This window comes from Anthonomus grandis, chromosome 10 (assembly GCF_022605725.1).
Source record: "Anthonomus grandis grandis chromosome 10, icAntGran1.3, whole genome shotgun sequence".
In the NCBI taxonomy this organism is placed as follows: domain Eukaryota; kingdom Metazoa; phylum Arthropoda; class Insecta; order Coleoptera; family Curculionidae; genus Anthonomus; species Anthonomus grandis.
Genome location: NC_065555.1, coordinates 16,886,949 through 16,910,830, shown reverse-complemented (window position 1 = coordinate 16,910,830; position 23,882 = coordinate 16,886,949). Strand labels below are relative to the sequence as shown.

General features: G+C 35.5%; 2 protein-coding genes across 4 annotated transcripts in view; one reads left to right on the top strand and one right to left on the bottom strand.

Annotated features, from left to right (window-relative positions):
* On the top strand, positions 1–4,617 carry LOC126741558 (U1 small nuclear ribonucleoprotein C). Its single transcript, XM_050448025.1, has 3 exons — positions 1–306; positions 391–556; positions 4,349–4,617. The coding sequence occupies exons 1-3, from the start codon at positions 172–174 to the stop codon at positions 4,501–4,503; spliced, it is 456 nt and encodes a 151-aa protein (XP_050303982.1). The 5' UTR covers positions 1–171; the 3' UTR covers positions 4,504–4,617.
* Positions 4,618–4,837: 220 nt separating this feature from the next.
* The window catches only part of LOC126741554 (uncharacterized), a 136,375-nt gene continuing 117,330 nt past the window's right edge, over positions 4,838–23,882 (bottom strand). For all 3 annotated transcript variants that reach the window (XM_050448014.1, XM_050448016.1, XM_050448017.1), the window contains exons 5-8: positions 15,729–15,884; positions 15,616–15,675; positions 12,937–15,359; positions 4,838–6,669 (exon numbers count right to left, since the gene is read on the bottom strand). In XM_050448014.1, coding sequence (XP_050303971.1) covers positions 5,279–6,669; positions 12,937–15,359; positions 15,616–15,675; positions 15,729–15,884 — 4,030 coding nt within the window. In that variant the 3' untranslated portion in view covers positions 4,838–5,278. The remainder of the gene's footprint in view (positions 6,670–12,936; positions 15,360–15,615; positions 15,676–15,728; positions 15,885–23,882) is intronic.

Below are 23,882 nucleotides of genomic sequence, written 5' to 3'. Positions count from 1 at the left end.
TGTTGTTTAGGAAGCGTCATTTGACGTTTCAGGCTTCAGCCCACAAGTTGTTTGTTTAGACTGTGTGTGCACTAAAACCTAAACGTTTTCTTAGCGTTTTCCATCAATTCTGCTGTTTTGCTCTATTATAAGTTTTAATATTAAATAATCAGCGTGCTATACTATTTCAAAATGCCCAAATATTATTGTGATTACTGTGATACTTACCTAACTCACGATTCACCAAGTGTGCGAAAAACCCACTGTACTGGCCGAAAACACAAAGACAACGTTAAATTCTACTACCAAAAATGGATGGAAGAGCAAGTAAGTACCAACTTTTCTAACCCTGAAAAACCTCCTATAATTTACCACCCACTAAACCCAACTAAATTCAATTTGTTTTTATAGGCTCAACATCTAATTGATGCCACCACAGCAGCCTTCAAGGCAGGTAAAATAGCTAATAATCCATTTGCTGGGCCAGGAAAGGGCGGAGTTGCCATACCACCACCATCAAACCTTATGGGACAAAGACCTGGAGTCCCACCAGGGCCAGGCATGGTACCACCAGGAGGTAAGATTTTTGTTTTATATTTTCTTGTAGGATTTTTTTAATACATATAGAGTATAGGATTATTTATTTATTATTAGTGTTGTAAAATGCTCGAGAATTTATTTTTCGAGAACGTTCCTCGAGCATGAACGAGAATTTTCAGCACATACGAGCATAAATGAAAAAAATGCAAAGGAAACATATTAGGAAAATATCTGAAATTAAAAATGTTTGTGTTTATTTATGTTCTATTTATTAAGTTAAACTTTCAAACAACCTATTTAGGAACTATCCTAGGATAAAGGACCGTTACTGCCGAAAACCGACACCAAACGTTAACGCTATGGGAATTCATGCTCATTCGTGCTCTTGAGAATAAACGTCACAAAAAAAGTCGTGAACGTTCGCGAACGTTCTTCGAGAATAAACGGGAACGTTCCATTGCTCACAACACTATTTATTATTCAATTAGAAATTGTACAATGGCTTATTCCCAAGTTTATGCTCAACCTATGTTTATTCTAACTGTATTTATTAATTATTGTAATAGTTATCATAATATTTATAGAAAACTCTTAAAGTCTGCTAAGAGAATGTACCACAATGATGATGGCTTCATAATGCTTAAAATAGGCAAAAGGAAAGTTGATTTTTTCATATTAGCCCATATATTGATCCAGTCCAGTTGAATAATTTTTACTGTAATGTAGCAAATAATTTAAAACAAACTCTAGCATCCAATACGGATCCTTTGCCTTGAATCTTAAAAATAGTTGTAACACTGGTACATTTGTTTTTTATGATACAAACTGGCAAGAAATTAGGAAACCAAAAAATATAGTGGTGAGGATAAAATCTCTCCTGAAGTGTCTTTTGCTACTGGAGTGGTTGAAGTTATACATGTTTGGTCGCACCCAGAGGGTGGTTGCATCTAGATTTTTGTCAGGGATAGCACACCTTAAATGTGATGTACCTCAAGGGTCAGTGTTAGGTCCTATTTTATTTTTATTATATGTTAATGACTTCTATCACTATCACAGCTCTCTATCACTGCCTGGACTAGTGGTTCAGTTTGCCGATGATACTACAATTCTGTGGCATAACAAAGATCAAAAAGTAGTCAGATCTCTCATAGTAGAGGCCCTCCACAAAATTAAAGAGTGGTGCATCTGCAATCAGCTTGTATTCAATGTTAATAAGACTTTTGTTCTGGGCTTTAAGTGAAATGTAGAGGGTTTTTTGTTTGATGAGCAGTGCCCACTACATGGTGGGGATTATTGTTGATTTCTCGGCCTCTTCATTGATGAGAGTTTTTGGGGGGGTTGTTTGCTTGTTCAGTTTATTTCGTCTTAATAGACTCTCGTATCCGTTATGGGTTGCCATTTTGGGGTTTGTGCTCCAAGGGACTCCCTAACATCATTTTTACTATTCAGAAAAAAGCATTAAGGTATCTGTGTGGTGTTGGTCTGAGAGTCCCTTGTAAACCTCTTTGTAGCTGAAAGAATTTTAACAGTTTTCTCACTCTATATTGGAAACTGCAACACTCACACATAAGTCTGTTAGTCCACCATCCTGCCCAGTCATAATACTAGTCAAGTAAACAACTTATCTCTTCCATTCCCCACCTCCTCACTTATAAGAAACTCTCTTATATTTATTAGTTGTAAAATATTTAATCATGTTCCTTTTTCGATTAGGACTGTTACAGACCTTAAAAAGTTTAGGAGAGAACTAAAGAAATTAATCTTACCAAAAGCTTACTACAGCATTGAAGAGTATTTTAACGACTCATTTTAATATTTAAAATTAGTTATATATTATTCTTTTTTGGTTTTTTCTTTGATTACTAGTATAAAATATGCTTCTATGTACAATCAAAATCGATTCTGTATTCTGTTTTTATCCTGTATCCTGTATAACCAAATAAATACTAGTATTGGGAAGCTTTTAGCACAAGTTTGTAAACTTAGCATATAAAGTATATTTATATATATTTTATATATATTTTGACTTTGACTTTGATAAGGCTCTGGATGCCGGCTCAGTTGCTGTCAACACTTCTTGCTTCGAAGGTGTTTTCTACTGGTGTGAAGTCTTCTTTAGTAGTACCCATATTCAAGGGTGGCTTTTAATTACAGCCTAGAAAAGGGTCTGCAATTATATTCAACCTCTCAGAATTATAACTGTAAGACAATATGAGTTCCAAACATCTAATTCCATCTAATCTAGGTTCTTTGAGAGTTTTTATTTGGGTTTAAACAAGGGTATTGCATCAGCGGAGGTCTTATGTGATCTGTTCAAAGGCTTTGATTGTGTGGATCATAGATTCTGCTGTAGAAGATGGAAAGGTATGTTTTGTGTAGTAGTATACTCCTGGTTAAGAAGATTAGAAGGTTTTAGATAAGAAGTTAAGATCTAACTTAACTTCTTGAGGGTTGATGCCAATCGCTTTTGCACTTAGGTAAGCAATTATTGTTTCTCAAGATTAATTGCTTAAGGCTCTTCTCTAGTTTGTTGTCAATTAGGACTCCTAGATCCCTCATAGAGTCGATATGTTAGAAAGGAGTATTACCCAACCTATAATTCTACTTTATTCCATTGCAAATATTTGAGGTTGACATAGACTTGCACTTTTTAATATTCAGAGGAAGTTTATTTATTGTATTGTACCACTGTGCTAAAGCATCAATGTCTCTTTGCAGTAAAACACAATCCTCATTAGTTTCTATGATGGGAAATATTTTTAAGTCATCTGCAAATAAGACAATCAGACATAAGTACTGTTATGATATCATTGACAGAAATATTGATGCTGTGATGTGATTTATCTTCAGAATGGATGCTTTTCTTTACCAACCTCACACCTAAAATTACTTATCACAAAATCCAATATATTATTATAGGGATTTTTAAATGTATTGAGTTGTTTGAAGTTCATAATGCCATAAAATCATTTACCTTATTAATATTAAAGTCTCCAATGAAGATGACATTATTATTCTGTGTAGGCTCATATACAGAAAAATAATGAAAAAAAAAGTTGATATTGAGACAGTGGCTTTTGTTGTTACATATAAATAACAAAAATATATACAGGGTTAAACAAGATTAGTGGCTTACACCCCAATACATCTATCTGAGGTATCAACCTTTCAATGTCCCAAAAATTCATTCTAGTGGCTGGTATATCACCCATCAGGTATATCATCTTATCCAGGTCACCATAACTGCCGAAATGGTTATCACTGACACACAGACTTATAAAATATCTTTATATTAGTTTTTTAAGCTGGAGTTCTGGAGCTGTTTCTGTGTTCTAATATTCTAATTTCTATTTTAATTTTCTATGTTCAAGTCTGTGACATTTTGATAGGCAATACTTATATATATGTTAGACAACCTTGTTAATTTAAATTATGATTTGGTACAATTATTGGTTTACTATTATGATAAACCATCCATAGATTAGTTTTTTAAGCTGGAGCTGTTTCTGTATTCTATTCTGACTAATCAAAAGGTGTTTTACCTTTGCATTAGTGAGATTGGTGAATTTGCATATCACCAACTATTTTTGTCTGCTTTCTCAAATGAATTGTTATAATATATGTAGAATTATTTATTTATTATTAAATTCGGAATTATACAACGACTTTTATTTCCGAGGCTATACTCAACATAACTTTAAAAAAAATGATTTCACCCCTTCTTAAAAGAGAAAAATTTTATTTATTCAGTTTCTGTTTATGGAATAATGTTTACATGGTTTAAGTTAGATTTTGTTTGCAATAAGGAAAGTACGTTTGTGTTTTGTAGCAATGGGTCCTGGAGGTCCGATGCCCCCAATGGTTATGGGTCCACATGGGCCAATGCCCCCCATGATGGGAATGAGACCACCGATGATGGGTATGATGCCTATGGGTCCCATGGGTCCAATGGCACCTGTCCGACCACCGATGAGTGCAAAATAAGACTTACATTGTTTATTTTATAAGGTATGATGTTGTAAGTAATGAGTCTTCTTAATTAATATGTAGAGTTTTATTATATTAACTTATTTTCAAATGTATAGCATTTGAATTCAATGAGTGAGTTTAATTTGGAGCTGCAGCATTCTATAGAGGGGTATTTTTTATATTTTGATCTATACATACAGGAGCACATCTAAAATATTATATAGGAGAATGTTTAAAAAGTTTTTTTTTAAATTCTTATGGTAGGTATAGGTGCAGATATGAAAAATAACCCTGTATATTGTTAAAAAAAAATCCCTGTATCCATCTTGTCAAAATAAAACTCAATATGTATAAAAGGAATATTTATTTACAAAACCTCAATATATTAAGCTTTCATATAAATAATGTTGGCAATAGTTTGCCAGATGCATGGCGGCAGCATAAAAAACACCATCAATTAAAACTAAAATTATACAACAAAAGTGTGAAATAAAAACAAAAATACTACAAGACTAGAGTGAATCTACTGTAAGAAACAGACTGACCTAGAAATCCTAATACACATATTAAATCAGCATAAAACTCTAGATCATTCTGTGTAAAAAAACTAAAATTTCATTTAAAACAGGTCCAATATATAACACAGCAATAAAGGTTTACTATATACAATCAAGTTTTAAAATTGATGCAACTTTGAGTCAATATCTTTATGTTTTATTGAGTCTATTGGTACATATTTAAATAGTTACTCTATATACAATAAATCTGTCATTTATTTGGCATCTCTGTACTAAAAAGCCGTCTCCAACGTCGGAGGCAACTTACTACTCTTCTGACTACTATCGTCAACATTTTTGGCGGCAAAGAATTTGGCCCGTTGAGCCGAAAGTCGTTCGCTAATTGACATATTTTTTGTACTCGATTCGCGATTATTGTCGGAATTTTCTAAGGAACTTCGTTTCGTGTCGGCCGTGGGGCTGCTTTTGCTACTCCCTACTGAACTCCTGGGGCTTTGCAAGCTGCGCTTTTCCAATGAACTTCTCGATGCATTACTACTAGTTTCGTCTTGTTCGATAATCGTTGAGGAGAGCACATCACTTCTGGGACTGTTAAACCTCCACTGAGACCTGGGACTTAAAATTTTAGGCACTGGTTTCACTACTGTGCCCCTCTCGGGGCTTCCTGGGGGGTTGTTTAACATTCGCCTGTTAACCAAACTGCGTGGGGAGGAACTTAAATCCAAAATGGTCATATCGGTGGGGTTTTTTGGTGGGGTATCTTTTTGTTGTTGCATTTGCTGTTTTGATATTTTCAGCTGCTCTACGGCTGATATCTTTTTATTGCTGGATAAGGAGCTGCTTTTTTGTAGCAGCAGCTTTTTGAAGTCTAGGGTGGAGGTCTTTTTAGGGCCTTTTCGGTCGTTGCAAGCCCAGCTTTGACGGGTTTTAGGCTCGTTAATGGGTGAAAACTTATCTATATCCGCGTTGTAGTCAATATATTCTCCTTTTGACGGGGACCAGCTTTGTCTTGAGCCAATGTACCCAGTTTCTACAGAGATTTTCTTTGGGGTGCTCGTTTCTGGTTCCCGGACAGGTGAGGCAGCTCCTCTACTAAATTCATCATCAATATTAAGTTTCTTTTTGCTTTTGTGGATTACGGCGTACAGCTCCTCATTGGACATGGTACTCCTTTTGGGGGATAATAATTTATTTTCCAAGTTTTCTGCTGCTTTAATCTGCGAAGGAGTGGATGCCTTAAACCCACCACCAGAATTCCTCGGATCAATGGGGGAAACTTTAAAGCTCTCCTCTTGCCGAGTAATATCGGATCTAAAGCTAGGACTCTGCGATCTTCTACGTTCCAACTGTGGCATAGAAACTGGAATGCCAACTTTATGTCCCATGCTGAGCAAATTCTGGTCACTTTTAAAACTTGATATGCCCACCCTTTCAAGCCCCCGGGTAATATCAGGGGTAACGCTTCTTTCCGGTTGCGTATCATAGTTGAAATACTGGGTTTTCTTGGACGGAAGGGTAGAGTAATAGTTGCCCGCCCCTTGGTTATGGTAGTTCTGGGGAGGATAGAAGTAAGGGTCGTGCTCAGCGTACCGGAACATTGTATTTGGGTGGATTTGGTCGGGATCGATGGGGCTTTTTGGTGACGACGGAGGGTTGATGCCTTCTGAAAATAATAGGGGATCATTGGTTGGGTTGTAGTACTTTAGTAGGTTACTTTTGTGGTGGGGAGAACTGATACCTACCACAAGGCAGACATGCTTCACAAACACAGGAGATCATGCACTTGCTCAGATTTTGTTTCTGCGGCTTTGTTAACAGTTTAAAGCCTGTTTTAATGAAACTTACTTAATAGGCTGATAATGGTCTATAGTTTAGCAACTTTTCTGAAGATCGCACCTAATTGTGAGCACAGGATTAAAATGTCTGTAATTTTATTGGAAACAATATTCTGATGGCGGAGTAGCGAATTTTCGAGTGGAAATTCGCTAATTCGTTGCCGACTTGAGCATTAGTTTTTTGAAACTTTTATAGTTAGGTGGGTTACGTTGAATTTACACACATTTTAAGCCTTATCCCATAACTTTGGGTGCAATTAAACATCAAAATATATGTTTTTAAGCAAAATCTATATGAGAATTGCAAAGCACTTCAAAATAAAAAAAATATATTTTTAAATATATAGACATGAGCTTAAATTCACAAGTCTCAAAAATAGCACTAAAAGATGATGCTTGTCAAGAAATCCTAGATAAGGTAACCTTGGCAGAAGTATTTGCAAATTAGTTAGACAAATCTTTTTCTCAAGTATTAAATATTGATCTCTTCCTCCTCTCTTCATTGTTAGCAGCTACTAGGATTCAGGCGTCTAGTATTTCCATAAACTTCATTGAAGAAAAACTGAATAAAGCTCAAAAAAAGAAAGAATCAAGACCGAGTACCTACAATCTTCCTTCAAAACTACTGAAACACTCAGTCCAGCGCTAGCTGAAGTCATGAAAGAGTGTAGAAAGCTAGGAAAGATCCCAAATCAATGGAATAGCTATTCAAAAAGGGAAACAGACACAACCCAGAAAGTTACCGTTCAATTAGTGCATGTTGTATTCCTTAAATGCATGGAAAAGATATTTGTATATGAATTAACAACTTTTTTTCTAGGGAATAATCTAATACCGCCATTGGAGCATGGATTTATAGCCAAATCTTGATAGCGGTCAGCCAACTGACGTTATTTATTTGGACTAGAAGGCCTGTCAACAACTTGTTATTAATAAAACTCGAACACTTTGGAGTGAGAGGAAACCTACTGAACATGATTGCTGATATGCTAACAAACAGATACTACCAAGTAAAAGTGAATAAAATCATTTCACAAAAACATCTCGTAAAAAGCGGAGTTATCCATAGACCGGTGTTGAGACCTTGTAGATCTCATAGAGGCAACAGTTTGATCCAAATTTTGCTGAGGATAGTAAACTATATGAAAATCCTCTTACTCATAAAGAGCAGCTAAAAATAGATTCAGACATTAGGGGCATGTTTAGAGATATGGAGAATAAGACTAAATGAGTCCAAAGCACAGTACTCAGAATCGAACCCAACGCGGAATACAGTATGACCGTAGCAGCTGTTTCTGAACAGAATGACATGGGAGTTACAGTTACAACAGAAAATAGGAAAAATCGTACTTTCTTTTACCCACTCTTTCATTTACCTCGTAAAACAAGCATGTAAAGAGAACTCAAAGGAAATAATAATGACGATCTACAAAGGTTATATAAGGCCAAAAGCTGAGTGTGCACGTACAGTGTGGAACCCATATTATATTAAAGATATAAAAATATTAGAGAGGGTACAAAGAAGAGTAACACAAATCCCTCCTGAATTAAAAAAATCTCCCTTAACCGGAGAGGCTGTAGGGGTTGCAGCTATCAACTTTGAAGGAAAGGAGATTTAGGGTGATCTTATAGAGACTTTCAAAATCTTGAACGGACATTAAAATTGTCAAATTAGAAATATCCTGAAGCAGTATCAATGTCGGCATCTTCGGGCACCCAAAAAAATTGGAGGAGAAAACTGCTAAATTTCAAAGGAGAAGCTTTTTGCCTAATTGAGTAGTATATTCATGAAACACCCTATTCGAAGAAACTGTAACTGTCACAAGTGTCAAAGTTTTCAAGAACCGCCTTGACAGGGATCTTAAAACTAGTGTGGAAACTATGATTCACTAATAGTGCCTAGTACACAACAATAATCTTTAAATCAGCTCTAGCTTCATTGGTTTGCTATCGGCTATTACTGAATTACTAAAAAATGTTATTCCCCATAATTTTTGGTGCGATTTTCAGGAAATGTACTAAACTTGATCTTTACCAATACGACTAATAGTTTGTTCGAATGAATGTTATGCCACTCACCTATTTGGATAAATTATAAAAAAATATACTAAGGGTCTTTGTTTATTTCCTATAATTTCTACAACTTGGAAGGCAGTGTTACCAGAACTCGTGAAATTTCATTAGATCTGGTTATTTTTAATTGGTGATATTTTAAGCCACACCCAGATGCATTATTTGCACTCTACTTGGGTTAGGTATATTATGTACCGTGGGTGTGGCATGGGTTCCTTTGTTGCTTCTCTTTTACATTTTTCATTTTTAGTTAATTCCAATAGATTTCTGGAAATTTTTAAACTTATAATATAATAAAGTATAATTTCTGCGAGAAAACTAAATTTGGCAACGTTTTAGACTTGAACCTGGTGATTTTCTGTCTGGCAACAATGTTTGTAAACACGACTTCTGAACGCCGCCTAGGGACTATATCTTGATATAAATTTATGTCTAAACACTGATCCATTCGAACTTATATACTTAAAATTTAAAAAATGCTCACCTTTTGACACAGAAAATGCTTCTCCTTACATGCAAAAGAACACCAAAATGCATTAAAGCTTACCAGTGCATCGCTCTTCCCGGATGATTGTGCATTAGCGGTTTTTTTGTGCAGTGTATCCCATTTCCCGTTATGTGCAAAATAAAACATTAAATTTGGCAACAGTTTGAAAAATATTGGATGCTCCTAGCTTTTAATATATATATTTTTTAATTGGGCATGGTTTATTTTGACTTTTTTCAAGATGGCACTAATCGGCCATTTTGAAACTCTCAAAATACAGTGCATGTACCACTGTTCAAGTATAACGTCCAAAGTAAGAAGGGAGGTTTTAAGCACTCACTGTATATTTAGTGTTTAAATTAAATAGTTTTATAATGTTTAATACATAAAGGATTTAAATATACAGGATGCACTTTTCTCCCCTTGCCTTTTTAAATTTTAACATTAAAATGACAGTTCAATGGTTGAATATACAGGATGTGCCTATAAACTTTGGGAAGTTTGATTAAATTGAGTAACATGTGGATTGGTTAGCACACAGAGCATGTTAAAGTTAAAAAAGGTGTCCATAGCGACAGTAAAAAGGTATTTATTAAATAAAAAATAAAATACAATCAGAATGGGTAAAAATTAAAAAAAGACATAAACATGCTGTTTTAAAGCTAATTGTGCAAAAAGTGATGGTAAATTAACACACACAAAAGCATATATATATATCTTATGGATCATGCATATACAGACAAAAAAAATATACACAATAAGGACGTATTTTTATACAAAATAAAAAAGAAATATAAATAAGGAAGATAAAATCTAAACAAAAATTATGTTTATATACTGGTAGCTTCTTATTGAAAAAAAAATCGTTTTTAGTCTCTATATAACTATACACACAGTCTTGCAAAAATGACATCATCAGACTTAAATAACCACTTTATGTAAATAGCTTAAAACCTCTTGTATATTGCACATGAAAACTATTAAAATATAGGATTTGTACATAAATGTTGAACCCCAATTAAATTTCCCAACACCATAAAGTAAAAACAATCACCTTTCGATACTCCCACTCACTTTTGAATATATTTTTGTTTTGATAGTAGTATAGTAGAGCCGCATACACACACATAGAACAGATGCGGCGTAGAGGGCAAAAGACTCGTATAAATCCCTAAACGTAGTTGTACTAACATCACTATAATTGTACAACGAGTCCAGTATTTTCTTGAACACCCCCAGGGTGGAATGGGAATCCTGTTTATATCAAACATCCCTAATCGAGTACAAATATAAAGAAGGGAGAAGACCCTGCCCAATTTTCACCAAACAGAGAGAGAAACCCAACCAGGGGGAGGCGTGTAAGTTTCATTGATTTGTCGTCGGAAGGCCGCATTTTAGAATCGTCGCACGTGCTGAATACAGGGATGGAATAGCGGAAATTTTTAAAATGGGTCACCTAGTTTCTCTTTTTAGAAGAATATACGTCTTTGTTGTATTGCGGCTGATTGTTATAGGCAGATGTCCAACAACCCTTTTGTCTTTTATACAAATATTATCCCCTTCGCTTTTGACGTAAAAATTACAGTTTTAAAAATAATGGATGGAGCTATCTTTAAGCAAAAAATGATCGAGGAAGTACAGTTTCTTCACAGGAGGTTGAATATGGAGTTTCTAACTGAATCTCTTTAGTGTGGAGATTTCCACCAAACTAACCATTAATACCCCCTTAATGCATCCAAAAACACGGTTGGAATATTCTTGGAATGATCTGGCGCCATCCTTATTCAAAGGTCTTTACTAGACACAAATTGACAATCTAGTTCAAGAAATCTGGAACCAGTAACAGCACTGACCGAAATGACAATTATTGTCAAATTCAAAGTGCCAATGACCATTCAAATTGTACGCTGCAAACGTCAAAACTGTCGTTTACCACCTTGACAAATGACAGTTTCAAAATCAAAAGTGCGCTTTTTGTCTTTTACTATTGACACAGTATAGTGATATATTTTTTGTCAACTAAAAACAATATTGAACGATCTGCGCTATCAGGGAGCAAATATCCATGGTTAAGATGAAATCATAATAACGAATGAATAGAAGTACAACAACGACTACAGCTGAAAAAGCTGTATACACATTTATTACTAAAAATCTCTATCTCTTCTTTTTACGTAAAAATGACATTTTTCAGAATGGTGGATAGGCGTCATCTTGAAACAAAAATTAAACAAGGAATACCAGTATCTTTACATCTCCTCATAATCATTTGTCCTAACTAGTGATCAAGGTTAGACATGGAGTTTCTAACTCAATCTCATCAGTGTGCAGATCTCCACCAAACCAACCATTAATCCCTTAATGCTTCCAGAAACTCGGAGGAAACATTCCTTGGAATAATCTGTGGGAATTTTAGTTTTCTCTCTGAAATTAAGCTGTAGTTGGGGAAGAACTGTTATGAATCAACAAAAATCAGAAAAAAATTCCAGGAAATGTCGACTTTTTGTGCATCAGTAATCAGTAAGTTTTGTCCATTCAGGGGCACATTTTAAGTGTGCCCCACGACTGTTCTTAGACCAGGATTTCCTACTTTTCTAAAGACTTTGGAATACCAGAATCTCCACATTGTCCTGAAAATTTCAAGCGATTTGAGTAAAAGTTTAATGGAGGATTAAGAGCTGTATAGCTTTTGGAGAAAATCGGTATGCAGCGAGGGTTGTTATGAGCCAACAAAAGTCAGAAGATCGTGCATACAGGGGCATTTTCTCAAATACAGATACATGTCTATACTTGGCCCATACGTTCTGATTCTGAACCCATTTTGCTCTACGAGTTTTTGATGCTTCAGGACTTTCTGTAAGACATATATTTTTTGTGAACGAAAAACAATATTGAACGATCTCCGCTATCAGGGAACAAATATTCATGGTTAGAATAAAATTTTAATAAGGAACGAGTGGAAGTACAACAAGGACTACCGAAAAAGCAGCACAACACTTTTATAACCAAACATCCTACCAAATTTCTGTATCTGTAACAGAAGCATTCAAAACCCTCAACCTCGTTTCGTCTTGACCCCTCGGTATAGAAACAGGCTTAGGAGAACTGAGGAGCATCTTTTGCGCATGCTCTCGACTATACAAGATATGCTTCTGGCACATCTTCGGAGACACCAATGGGGACACCGTGGGCGGATAGTTGATCTCCTGCTCAAGCAGCTCCTCGTGCAACTCCCTCTCAAAACTGTCCTGCTCGTCATCATCGGAGTGTTTCAACGTGGATTTTTCATACTTAACAATTTTTTTGGGAGTTATTATAGCGGAGTTTGCCAGACGATAACTTTCTCGCCGCTTCAGAACCTTACCCGTGATAGCAAACTTATTATTATTATTATTGTTGTTGTTACTTAAATTAACCCCCACCGTTTTATTCATGTCCTTCCCGAGAGTGTTAAAGTTTTTAGCTCCCTCTCCCCCTTTTTGTTTTAAACTATTTACATTCAGCTTGTTGGGAAGCAGAGCGCAACCCCTCTTACCTCTGTATTCCTTAGGCGATAACGCTCCTCCCGCTTGCACGTGGACGTAGGCCCCCTTTGGACTTAACGGACGCATTTTCGGACTGGCAGGATGCACCACTGTGGACGGAGTTCTCACTATTTCCGGTTGAGTGCCTGAAGCCTTAATTATAACTTTATTCCCTTGGGTGGGTGATAGTGGGCGATGAAACTCCGTTTGGGGCACGTTAAGTTTCATTTGGTCTTCCGTGGTTAATACTGGTCGAATAGTTTTGGTGTTTCGAAGCATTTGGGGGCTGGATAAAGGGCTTTGGTTGGCTGTGGGTTTGACAAACGGACCTGGTTCAAAGGAGGTGGGCTGTTTGCGTCTCCTGAGGCTATCCGAGCTGTAGACCACTTTGCCTTCCGCGTCCAGCATCACTCTGGCACCCTGGCGGCGTTTTCTTTCTAAGGATGATGCTTCTGAGAAGACGTTGTTGTTCTCGATCACTGGTAGTTCGTTAAGTGAGACGTATTCGGTGTCCCTTATTTTGCCACTGAGGACAGTTTCTAGATTTTTGTTAACCACATCGTTGACATAAGTATTATCTTCCGCAGCTCGGTACTTTTCATTGTTATTTCTTACGTCTGCCAAGGTCACATACTCTCCTAAGTCGTCTAGTGGGGGTTCGTTGGTGACCTTGCCAGGGCTTTTGCTACGATCCCTTCGCGATGCAAAGTTAGAAATGTTGGTTTTCAGTTTGCCGAACATGTTGTTCAAAGGCATCAGGGTGGCTTTGATGATGGGCTGGCTTTGGGGTTTATTGGAAACTTCCTCAGGTTCTTTGATGATCGTTACAGATCCTCCACTGGGCGATGGCGCTCTAATAGTGGAAATCTTACGGCTGTCCGGCTGGTCGATGCTCTCCACCGTGACATACCCAGACTGTGAGTTGAAATTTACTAAAGACACTTGCTGGGTGCCATTAATATTCGTCGTGATGATTCGTTGATTGTTTGCCACATTCCTATTATCGTTGTCCGAATTGTTTCTTAAGTTGTTGGCCTGAATTTGCTTCTTGTAAGAGGAATTACTCGAGCTCTCGTCGTCGCTATTCGCAGGCGTGATGGCGCACATAGACGGAATCCTGCTGGAGTTAATTGTCGTTTTCACTCTGATCCTCTCGATTCTTTCTGCCCCCTCCATATCTGAGCTCTCAGAAAACTCAAAGTCTGATCCACTTCTTACTCCATTGGGACTCGAAACACTCTCAATCGGTGAGCTCGAGGTGTTATGACCACTATCTGGTGATATATCCCCACCTGTCTCGCAACTCTTATGTATCACAGCCACTACAGTAGGTTTCGCATTAACAGCGGGGCTTCGTTTTATTGTTCCAGTTTTATCCCGCTCCAGGGAACTTTCGTGAGACTTATTCGAGAGAGAGCTCTTCCTTTCAGGAACCGCTGGGCCTATGACAAGGCTTCTGTGACTATCAGATGCTCGCAACGTAGTACATACTGTACCCGCTGAACTAGTTGTTGTAGAAGTTGAACCTTTACCAAATAGTTCATACTCATTCTCCGCAGATAATACTGTATTATTCGAGCTAGAGTTTGAAAAGACACTGGTGCTTAGCAGCGGAGTAGCAGGCAGCTCCTCTTCCTTAAGGGTCTTTAGGCCGCTATCCATATGGAACGATGTATAATATCCTTCTGTATCACAAGAGTAAACCGAGTCCCCATCTTCATGCAGATCATGGATAATATCTGGGGTTAAAGTGCTTCCCTCGCTTGTGACGCTGCCAGAGGTCGAGTTGTTAAAGTTAAAACGCCGTCTAGAGTTTACCGAGCTCGGAGGGTGGTTCAAAGAGTTACTGCTAGTAGCTGCTGAGGTGGTACTTCTGGGGTGCGTCGTGGAAGTTATTTCAGACCCTATGGAGGCTCTTCCGCTTTCTGAGCTTGCACTCCAGTTACCACTAGAAGAATGAGGTTCTTCTCTGTTTCCTTGGCGCCTCTGGCGGCGCTGCAGCGAACTGTCTCTTAGCTTAACGGCAATGTTCATCACAGACGATAAGGTTCCGGTGTTAGTAATTGGCAAGGATTTTTCCGAGCTGGAAATAGAGGAGTTTCTCTCGTGAGTTTTACGTTCTTTATCTAAGTCTCTGCGCCTCTTCATGGTGACAGTTTCGTACAAGTTAAAATCGTCCAAACCGTCCTCGGACGACTTGTTCTTGTTGCTAGAGATGCTGAGGTCGCTTTTTTCGCAGCTCTTGTTACGGAACTTATCGTACTGATTCTTGCCCCACTGCTTAAGGCTGTTAAAGCGAGATATCTTTACTTCTGGCGATTCTTTTTTGCTGCTAGAGCGTAAGAGGTCGCTACTTTTGCTTCGAGGTACTGTGGCTGATGTGGTGTTAGTTCGGGTTTCTTCTGCAGTATTGTCTGGTGATGTCGGCTCGTGCCTAAGAAAGTTTTGGTTTATTATGTGGTGTGTATTTGTGTGTTTTATGGGGGGTATTTACATAAATTATTTCAATATTTTCTGCTTATATGTAGATGATGAGAGAAATTTCGATAAATAGCCAAATATTTACAAGATTAATTGAGCAAAAAAAACACATGCTTTAATTTTGTTTTAGCCCCAAAAAAGTTGGCGAATATCACACTATTATACACGTTGATTAGTAAAAGTTTGTTATTTAAAGGGAAATCTCTTACCCAGCCGTGAGCGCGTCTTGGATTTCTTTTTGGTCTGTACCGGCCAAAGTGTTTCTTCGTCTGAAACCGAATACGCTTTAAGTAAGTTAAAAAAAAAAAAAAAAAAAACTGACCTGTTTCTAGGCCTTCTCGTTCTGCCTCTTCTTCTAACGGTGTCGCCATCTGTTGTGCGATTTACCACTTCGCCGGTCATCAATGATCGTCGAGTCATGGACATGCGATCGAAATTCCGTCCGGAGACGTCCACCGCCACCATCTCAGCAGGAAATCTATAAAGTTCGGTTAAATATTGTTAGGGGCAGACACCAGTAATTCATGTTATAGAGAAACGCAAATGATGCACGTTTCGGACACCTTATTTTTGACACTTAGTAGTTCTAATGGCTAGAAAGCGCGGCGCCACCGACTCTGGGACTTGATATTGACATTGTCGTAATTGCCAGTCATACCTGTCAATGCTATCACTTATCATTCTTTTTTTAGCATTTTACATTTTTACAAGTTTTCGGTTCCTTAAAAATTTAAACTGTAATATAATCAGTCTAATATTACATCTTCCTTGTCAGCAGTAACTTAATTAGTTAATATCTAGCAATCTATTTTCTGTGCAAAACTGGAGAAAATCTTCAAAAAAAATCTACGGGTAAGTACATCTTTAATTTTGGTGTATAGATTTATATTAATTTAAGATTTTTAAGTTTATTTTTCCTGTAATTGTGAAAAACAAAGAAAACCAATTTCAAGAAGCAAATGTATAATTTGTTATTGTTTTTTTTTATGTTAAATAACTTTTGTTTGTATATTATTTTTATATATTAATTTTTTATTTTTTATTAATTTTTCTCTTGGTATAAAAAGGTATATTATAGTGTCTGTTATAGTGGGGTGTTATATATTTTATAGGTAAATGAGAATTGCACATTTAAACGTAAGATCATTGTATACAAGGTTCAATGAATATAGATTCCTAGTAGAATATCAAAATGTAGACATTATCTTTTTATCTGAAACATGGCTCTCCAATACCGATGACTCATTGTTGTTTCAAATTCCGGGATACCAATTTTTTAAGAAGAATCGTCAGGACGTCAGGGTAGAGGCGGGGGCGTGGCGGCTTATGTAAGAGACAAGTATAAAGTTAATATTGTTTCATTTGACTTTAATATTAATGCTCAATTGGAACTTCTTTTCTTAAAAATAAAAATCAAAAATAAAAATTATGCTTTTGGTGGTTTTTATAAGACCCCTACTCTTAACTTTAATAGTTCTGATTTTGATAATATATTTTCTTTTATATACCCGTGTGTTGACGAAGTTTTCTGTTTAGGAGATTTTAATATTAATCTTTTAAATTTAAGTAATCCCCTTACATTATTATTTGAAAATTATAATCTCACTCAAATAATTGAAGACCCAACCAGAGTCTCGGCTACTTGCAGCACTCTTCTTGATGCAATATTTGTGTCTAATGTGTCTCTGATACATAATAAAGGGGTCATTTGCGCAGACAACATCTCAGATCACAACTTGGTTTTCTGTGAGCTAAATTTAAACAGGGTACCCATAGTTCCTAAACTAATTGAGTACATGTGCTTTAACAACTTTAATAACCAACTTTTGTTGCAGGATTTATATTTACTACCATGGGATAGCATTTTATATCAAAATAATATCGATATTAAGCTAGTAATTTTTAATAATTTAATTCAAACACTTTTTAATAAATATGCTCCTTTTAAAAAAGCAAGAATTACTAAACCTAAAGCTCCTTGGCTAACATCTGAGGTACTTCTTTTCCAAAAGCAACGCAATGAGGCATTGAGGAAATTCAAGGCAACAAGGGATATACAAGATTGGGAGAATTATAAATTTCTGAGAAATCATACTCTGGCTACAATTAGAAGAGAAAAAAAGAAGCACCTAAATCTGTTGTGTAACGAAAAAAATAAACGTCAGCTTTGGTCTTCATTAAAAAAGTTTAACATTTGTAGAGATAAAAATAATACCAACATTCCATAACACCTGTCTGATCCAAATCAAATTAACATCTTTTTTTCTCAATTTCTTCAAAATTCTTCAAATTGTGATAAACAAATTCAGTGTTATAATAATGGTGTATTTGATAATAGCCTGCATTTCACACTTAATCTTGCAACTGTGAAGATGTAAGTAGAATTTTAAATAGTATTAAGTCAAACGCGACTGGTGTGGATCAGATTTCACCAAAAATGTTAAGGTATTGTAGCCCCTTTATTGATAAGTACATATGCCACATAATAAATTGTTGTATAGAAGCTCACTATTTCCCCGATCAATGGAAAATTTCGATTGGTAAACCCTTATCAAAAGTTGCTAGCCCAGAAAATTATAACGACTTGCGCATTATAAGTATACTTCCAGTACTTTCAAAAATATTTGAAAAGGTACTTTACCATCAGATGGTTTGTTATTTTATTGATAATGACATTATTCCGGCTACGCAATGTGGCTTTAGGGAGAACTTTGGTACCTCTGTAGCTCTACTAAACGTACTGGATGATATAATGGACGCTATTGATAAGCAACAGATTGCTGTTCTGGTGCTTTTAGATTTCTCTAAGGCGTTCGATACAATAAATCATGACCTTTTACTAGCTAAGCTTAAATATTATGGCTTTTCAATGGAGTCTATACAGTTAATTGAGTCTTATTTGAATAATAGATTTCAGACAATATTTACAAATAATTCTTATTCTAATCAGGCTCACATTTTGTCTGGAGTGCCCCAGGGTTCTGTCCTGGGACCTCTGCTTTTCCTTGTATATACAGCAGACATTCTTAAGTCCTTAAAAGTTTGTAAGGTGCAAGCGTTTGCTGATGATACGCTGATATATACAACTTTCAAACCAGATAATCTTAAAGAAGCGGAGATTGGTATAAACAATGACTTAAATATAATAAATCAATTATCTAAAAAACATATAATTTAAAATTAAATTCCTCAAAGTCTTGTTTTATGGTTTTTGGAAATACAAATAAAATTACAAATATTAAAACTGTAATAAATTTTCATGTGGAGGGCTCTAAGCTTTCGGTTGTTGAAACTGCCAAAAATTTGGGCATTGTGATGGACAGTAAGTTGAGATTCAGGGAGCATGTTAAAAAATTGCTCAAAAATCGTTTGCAGCGCTAAAACTCTTATATAGTAATAGAAATATTCTTAATCTAGTCTTAAACGCAGCCTACGTGAGGCCATGGTGCTCTCTTATTTTAACTACTGTGATTATGTTTATGGTTTTTGCTTAGATCATGATTGTAAAATGCGCATACAAAAAAATCAGAATGCCTATATCAGATTGGTTTATGGCTTATGTAGGTATGATCATATTTCGCAATATTTTAAAACAATTAACTGGCTTAAAATGGACAATCGTAGAATTCTTCACTTTTCCACTTTTTTCATAAAAATCATTAGCAGCCCAAAGGCACCTGCGACTATAAGGAATAGATTGTTGTTTAGAGCAAATGTAAGGAAGGAAATATGGAAATATAGTTTAGACAAATCTGGAAATGTCCTAACTATAGGAAAAATATAAAAATTAATAATAATAAGTAAATAATAGATAATTAATTCACTGTTATTGATAATTAAATAAAAACATATTAATACGTAATATTAAAAAATCACTTCTTATATATTAAATATACCTTAGTTCAAGTATTTATACCCACTTTCAGAAATTTATAATAAAAATAAAAATGTCCTTAGTATTCAAAACGAAAAAAAATTAATAATACATAAATTAATCTATAAGTAGCTAACCAAAGTATGAAATTTATAGCAAGTAGATACTAGAAGTAAGTACAACATATTTAAAGAAAAGTGAATTATCTTTGATTCATAATATATTCACTCAGCAACTGTTTAAATTTAGTGAACTTTAAATCGAGTAAGACGTGATATTAATTTCTAAATTAGCAGTCGTACGTCGTGTTTTTCGTTCGTTGGCTCTACTAGTATTGAATATTTGTTTTGATTTGTTTTGTTGTGTTTATAAATTTTAAGTTAAGACTTCCTGGTGACGTGGACGCCTTGAGGAAGCTCTACTTTCGCTACCATGACGCCTATGGTATTGGTCCAGCTGAAGTAGAAGCAGATCTGTCAGCCTTTGGATCTTTTTTCTCATCAGAGAAATTGCTACGCCTCCAAAGGATTAGAGAAAGCCAGAGCGATTACTATTCTAGTGGGTCTCCCACTAAGAATAAAAAATTTTAGGTAGTATGACGCAAGAAGAGGATCAAGCACCCTCTAAAATACTGGACAATGGCTTAGTATTTTCTCTCTAAATATTCAGTCTCTAAGACACAAAACTGACGATCTATTTCTTTTGTTAGAAGAGCTTCATTTTCCTGATATCGTTGCCCTATCTGAATATTGGTTAAATGAGCCCGTTTTTATAACAATTACTCTACAGTGGCCAGATTTAATAGAACAAATGTATCTCATGGAGGTACTTTGATAATATCTAAAAGCAACGACTTTTCAGTAGTAACCAAGTTCGATAATTTAATAACTGAAAAACTATTTGGATTTTCCATTATCTATAGTAATAAATATAATCTGCATGTAATTTGTATATATAGAACACCTGACGCTGATGGAACATTATTCATTCAGAAATTACTAAGCTAGCTTGAGTCTCTGCCTTTAAACAGCAAATTTTTTTTATGTGGCGACCTACATATTCTATAAAATTTTCAGTGTGTGTGCGGCTCAAGAATCTCTCCAGTCCATTTTCGATTCTTTTGGCTTAATCATGCATATAACTAAAATCAGCTCGAGTACAATAGACTATGCCGTATCTTTCTTTGATCCGGATTTCGTTGACTGTACTGTCCTAAACTTAGGCTTTTCAGATCATGAAGCAGTGTTAACAAAGTTTTCCATAATATCAAAAACTAAAAATGTTCCCCGCAAATTAGGCCATATTTTCTCAGATCGAAATTTTCTAAATTTTAAGCTGTCTCTAAGTCTCTAACATCTGTGTCTAACAGCTGACTGGAATGTCCACTCTTCTGATGTTGATTCAGAATTCTTTAGATTTATAAAAACGCTGTCTAATCTGTCTCACAAATCCTTTCCTTTAAGGCCTCTCAAACTGAAAAAAACATAAACCTTGGTCTACCCAAGGCTTACGTACATCTGCTAAGAACATGCGTTCATTATTCAATCTTGGAAAAATCTCGGACAGCGCTTTCTTTCATGACTATGTAAGACTATATAAAAAAGTTTATCAAAGGACTCTAAAAGCGGCAAAAGACATTTATTATAACAGGAGACCGGCAAAGTCTGGTAATGTCGCTAAAGAATCATGGTCGATTGTTAATAATCTGAGAAATAAACCCTCTAAGTCCAATACTATCTTTACCTCTCCTGAGAACCTCAACAATTATTTTGTAAATGTAGAGAAGAATCTAATGAGTACCATAGCTCCTACCCACGATCCACTTTCTTATCTTTCTAATGCAGATGAGAATTTACACAGTTTTTTCTTTACGCCAATAGTATTACCTGAGCTTCGCAGTACGATTAGAGAAATCAAAAATAAGAGCTCTTCTGGAACCGATGGACTCACGTTGAACATGTTTTTAAATCTGCCAGAGTGTACACTAAACCATCTTACAAATTTAATCAACCTGTCTTTTCAAAAAGGAGTTTTTCCCAACTGCCTTAAGAAGGCAATAATAATCCCTCTACATAAAGGAGGAGATAAAGATCAATCTTCCAACTATCGCCCAATTGCTCTTCTTCCCACACTATCAAAATTATTGAAAGATTAGTGAAAAAAAGGCTCCTATCATTTCTACTGAAATTTAAAATACTCACTCCTCAACAATTTGGATTTTTAAATAAGGAATGCACAAATGATGCTGTTTTCCCTTTTTAATAATGTATACTGTAGCTTAAACAACCAACATCCTACGGCAACAATCTTCTGTGGTTTTTCTAGAGCTTTTGATTGCGTAGACCATGATATCTTAATAAAATTTTTAACACTACGGGTTTAGAGCTATGCCCCTCGAATGGTTTAAGTCATATCTCAATAACAGGAGTTAGTTTGTGAGGATTGATACTATGATGTCTTCTTGCAAGCCAATAGAATGTGGGGTGCCTCAAGGTTCAGTGCTTGGCCCTATTTTGTTTCTCATTTTTATCAATGATATCGCTGGTCTGAATATTAAAGGAAGAACCTGCCTATTCGCGGATGATACTAGTTTTACCTGGAGCAATCCGGATATTGCCGAACTTTATAAAATCATATCAAGTGACTTAACTTCTATCAAAGCATAGTGCGACTCTAATTTTCTTTGCCTTAACATCTCCAAAACTAAATTTTTGTCCTATAAAAATAATTTGCAATCTTTTGTACTGGATAACGCAACCATTGACGAAGCCGAAATTTTTGGGGCTTACTGTTGACAAGTCGCTAAAATGGGACATGCACATTAACCCTTTAACAAGAAATTTAAGCTCCGCTTGTTTTGCGCTAAGATCAATTTCCAAGGAGCTTAGCCTCTCAACCTCTATAACAGTGTATTTTTCCCTCTTTGAATCACACCTTCGTTACGCCCTTCCTTTTTGGGGTGTGTGTAGTATCACTCAATTTGACAAAATTTTCAGACTTCATAAGAGAGCTTTGCGTTATGCACTTAGACTTAAATATAGAGACAATTGCCAGGATTTCTTAAAAAAATTTAATATCCTAACTTTGCCGTCACTACTTATGAGTCCGTTTGTCTAATTCGCAAGCACGTTTCATCAAATTCAGATAGGCCATCCCATAATTATCATCTCAGAAACGCTGATTTATATGATTTATATCTGCCTACTCCACATTGAGAATTGGTAAAAAACTCTATATTGTACAAAGCAAAAAAAATGCACAATCATTTTCTATTGAACATCAAGTCCATCACATCTTTTCCTACTTTCCGTAAGGCATTAAAATCATTCTTACTGGAGAGAGCCTTTTACTCGGTAAACGATTTTTTTAATACTTAATTTTAACTTCACACACACAGACTGATTCATTATTTTTATATGTACTGTTTTATGTAGCTAGTAGCTATGTAGTGTTTTGTTTATTTGTTTATTTATTCATACTTTTGACCACATACAATTATTGATTTGTATAAGTTTGTATATTTGTTTTATTTTATTTTTGTGTGTTTTGTTTGTTTTTGTGTTTTACTTAAGTTATCAGCTTTGTCTACAAATTGTTAATTTGTTTAACAATAGTGCGATGATTCATTCATTTTATTAATTGGCGAATATTTGCCATAATTAGTTTGGTGATGACCCATTGAAAATATTAGTGTATTTTTGAGAGTCCTTCTATGGCATTTAAAATTAACCATATTTAGTAAATCAGAGTAAAGCATATTATTATTAAGCAGCAAAAACTAAAATTAAATCTGAGCGTGTTCTGTATTCCTCAACGGAATGAAGGTTTAATCTTGATCTTAGCTCTGTCACAGATAAATTTTGCTAATTGAATCCGTTCAATGGTGTAAATACGATTAATGTAATGAAGAGACGACCCTATAAGAACCATAGGATAAAATACTACGGACAAGAGTAAAGTTCAAAACCCTAAATGCAGAAATAGAAAAATCCAAACATACGAAGAGTCTTGTCACTGAACTGTCAGAAAATACCCCCAGATCTCTAAACTCAGTAACTCATCTTGTAAGAGTTGTTTTGTGTTAATGTCCTTGTTAAATTCAACAGCATTTTTCGGTTTGGAGAATGACATGACAAAATACCTAGCTCTATTTGAATGTAGCCCATTAGATAGACCAATGTTATAAAGTGAATCTGATTTATGTCAGATAAATTTGAGATGCTAAAATATAATTTTATATCATCAGCAAATAATAAGTATTGGCAGAACTTTATGATTTCATGAATATCATTAATAAGTAAATTGAAAAGAAGGAGTCCAACATGTGAACCTTGTTGTCACTAAAATTGGAATTCATAGTGAACTTCTGATTGATGCCTTTCATTAAGGTAACTACTTAGGCATGAACAACCGTATCAAAGGCTTTCAAGAAATCGGTATATATTGAGTCTACTTGGTAACCATTCTCGAAAGCCCTGACAATATAAAACAAGAATTGTAGACATAGATTTTTCCTGTCTGAATCCATGCTGCATGGCCATTCATTTAATATGAGCTCAAAGAGTTTAGGTATAGCAAACAACATAACCACCGGTCTATAAT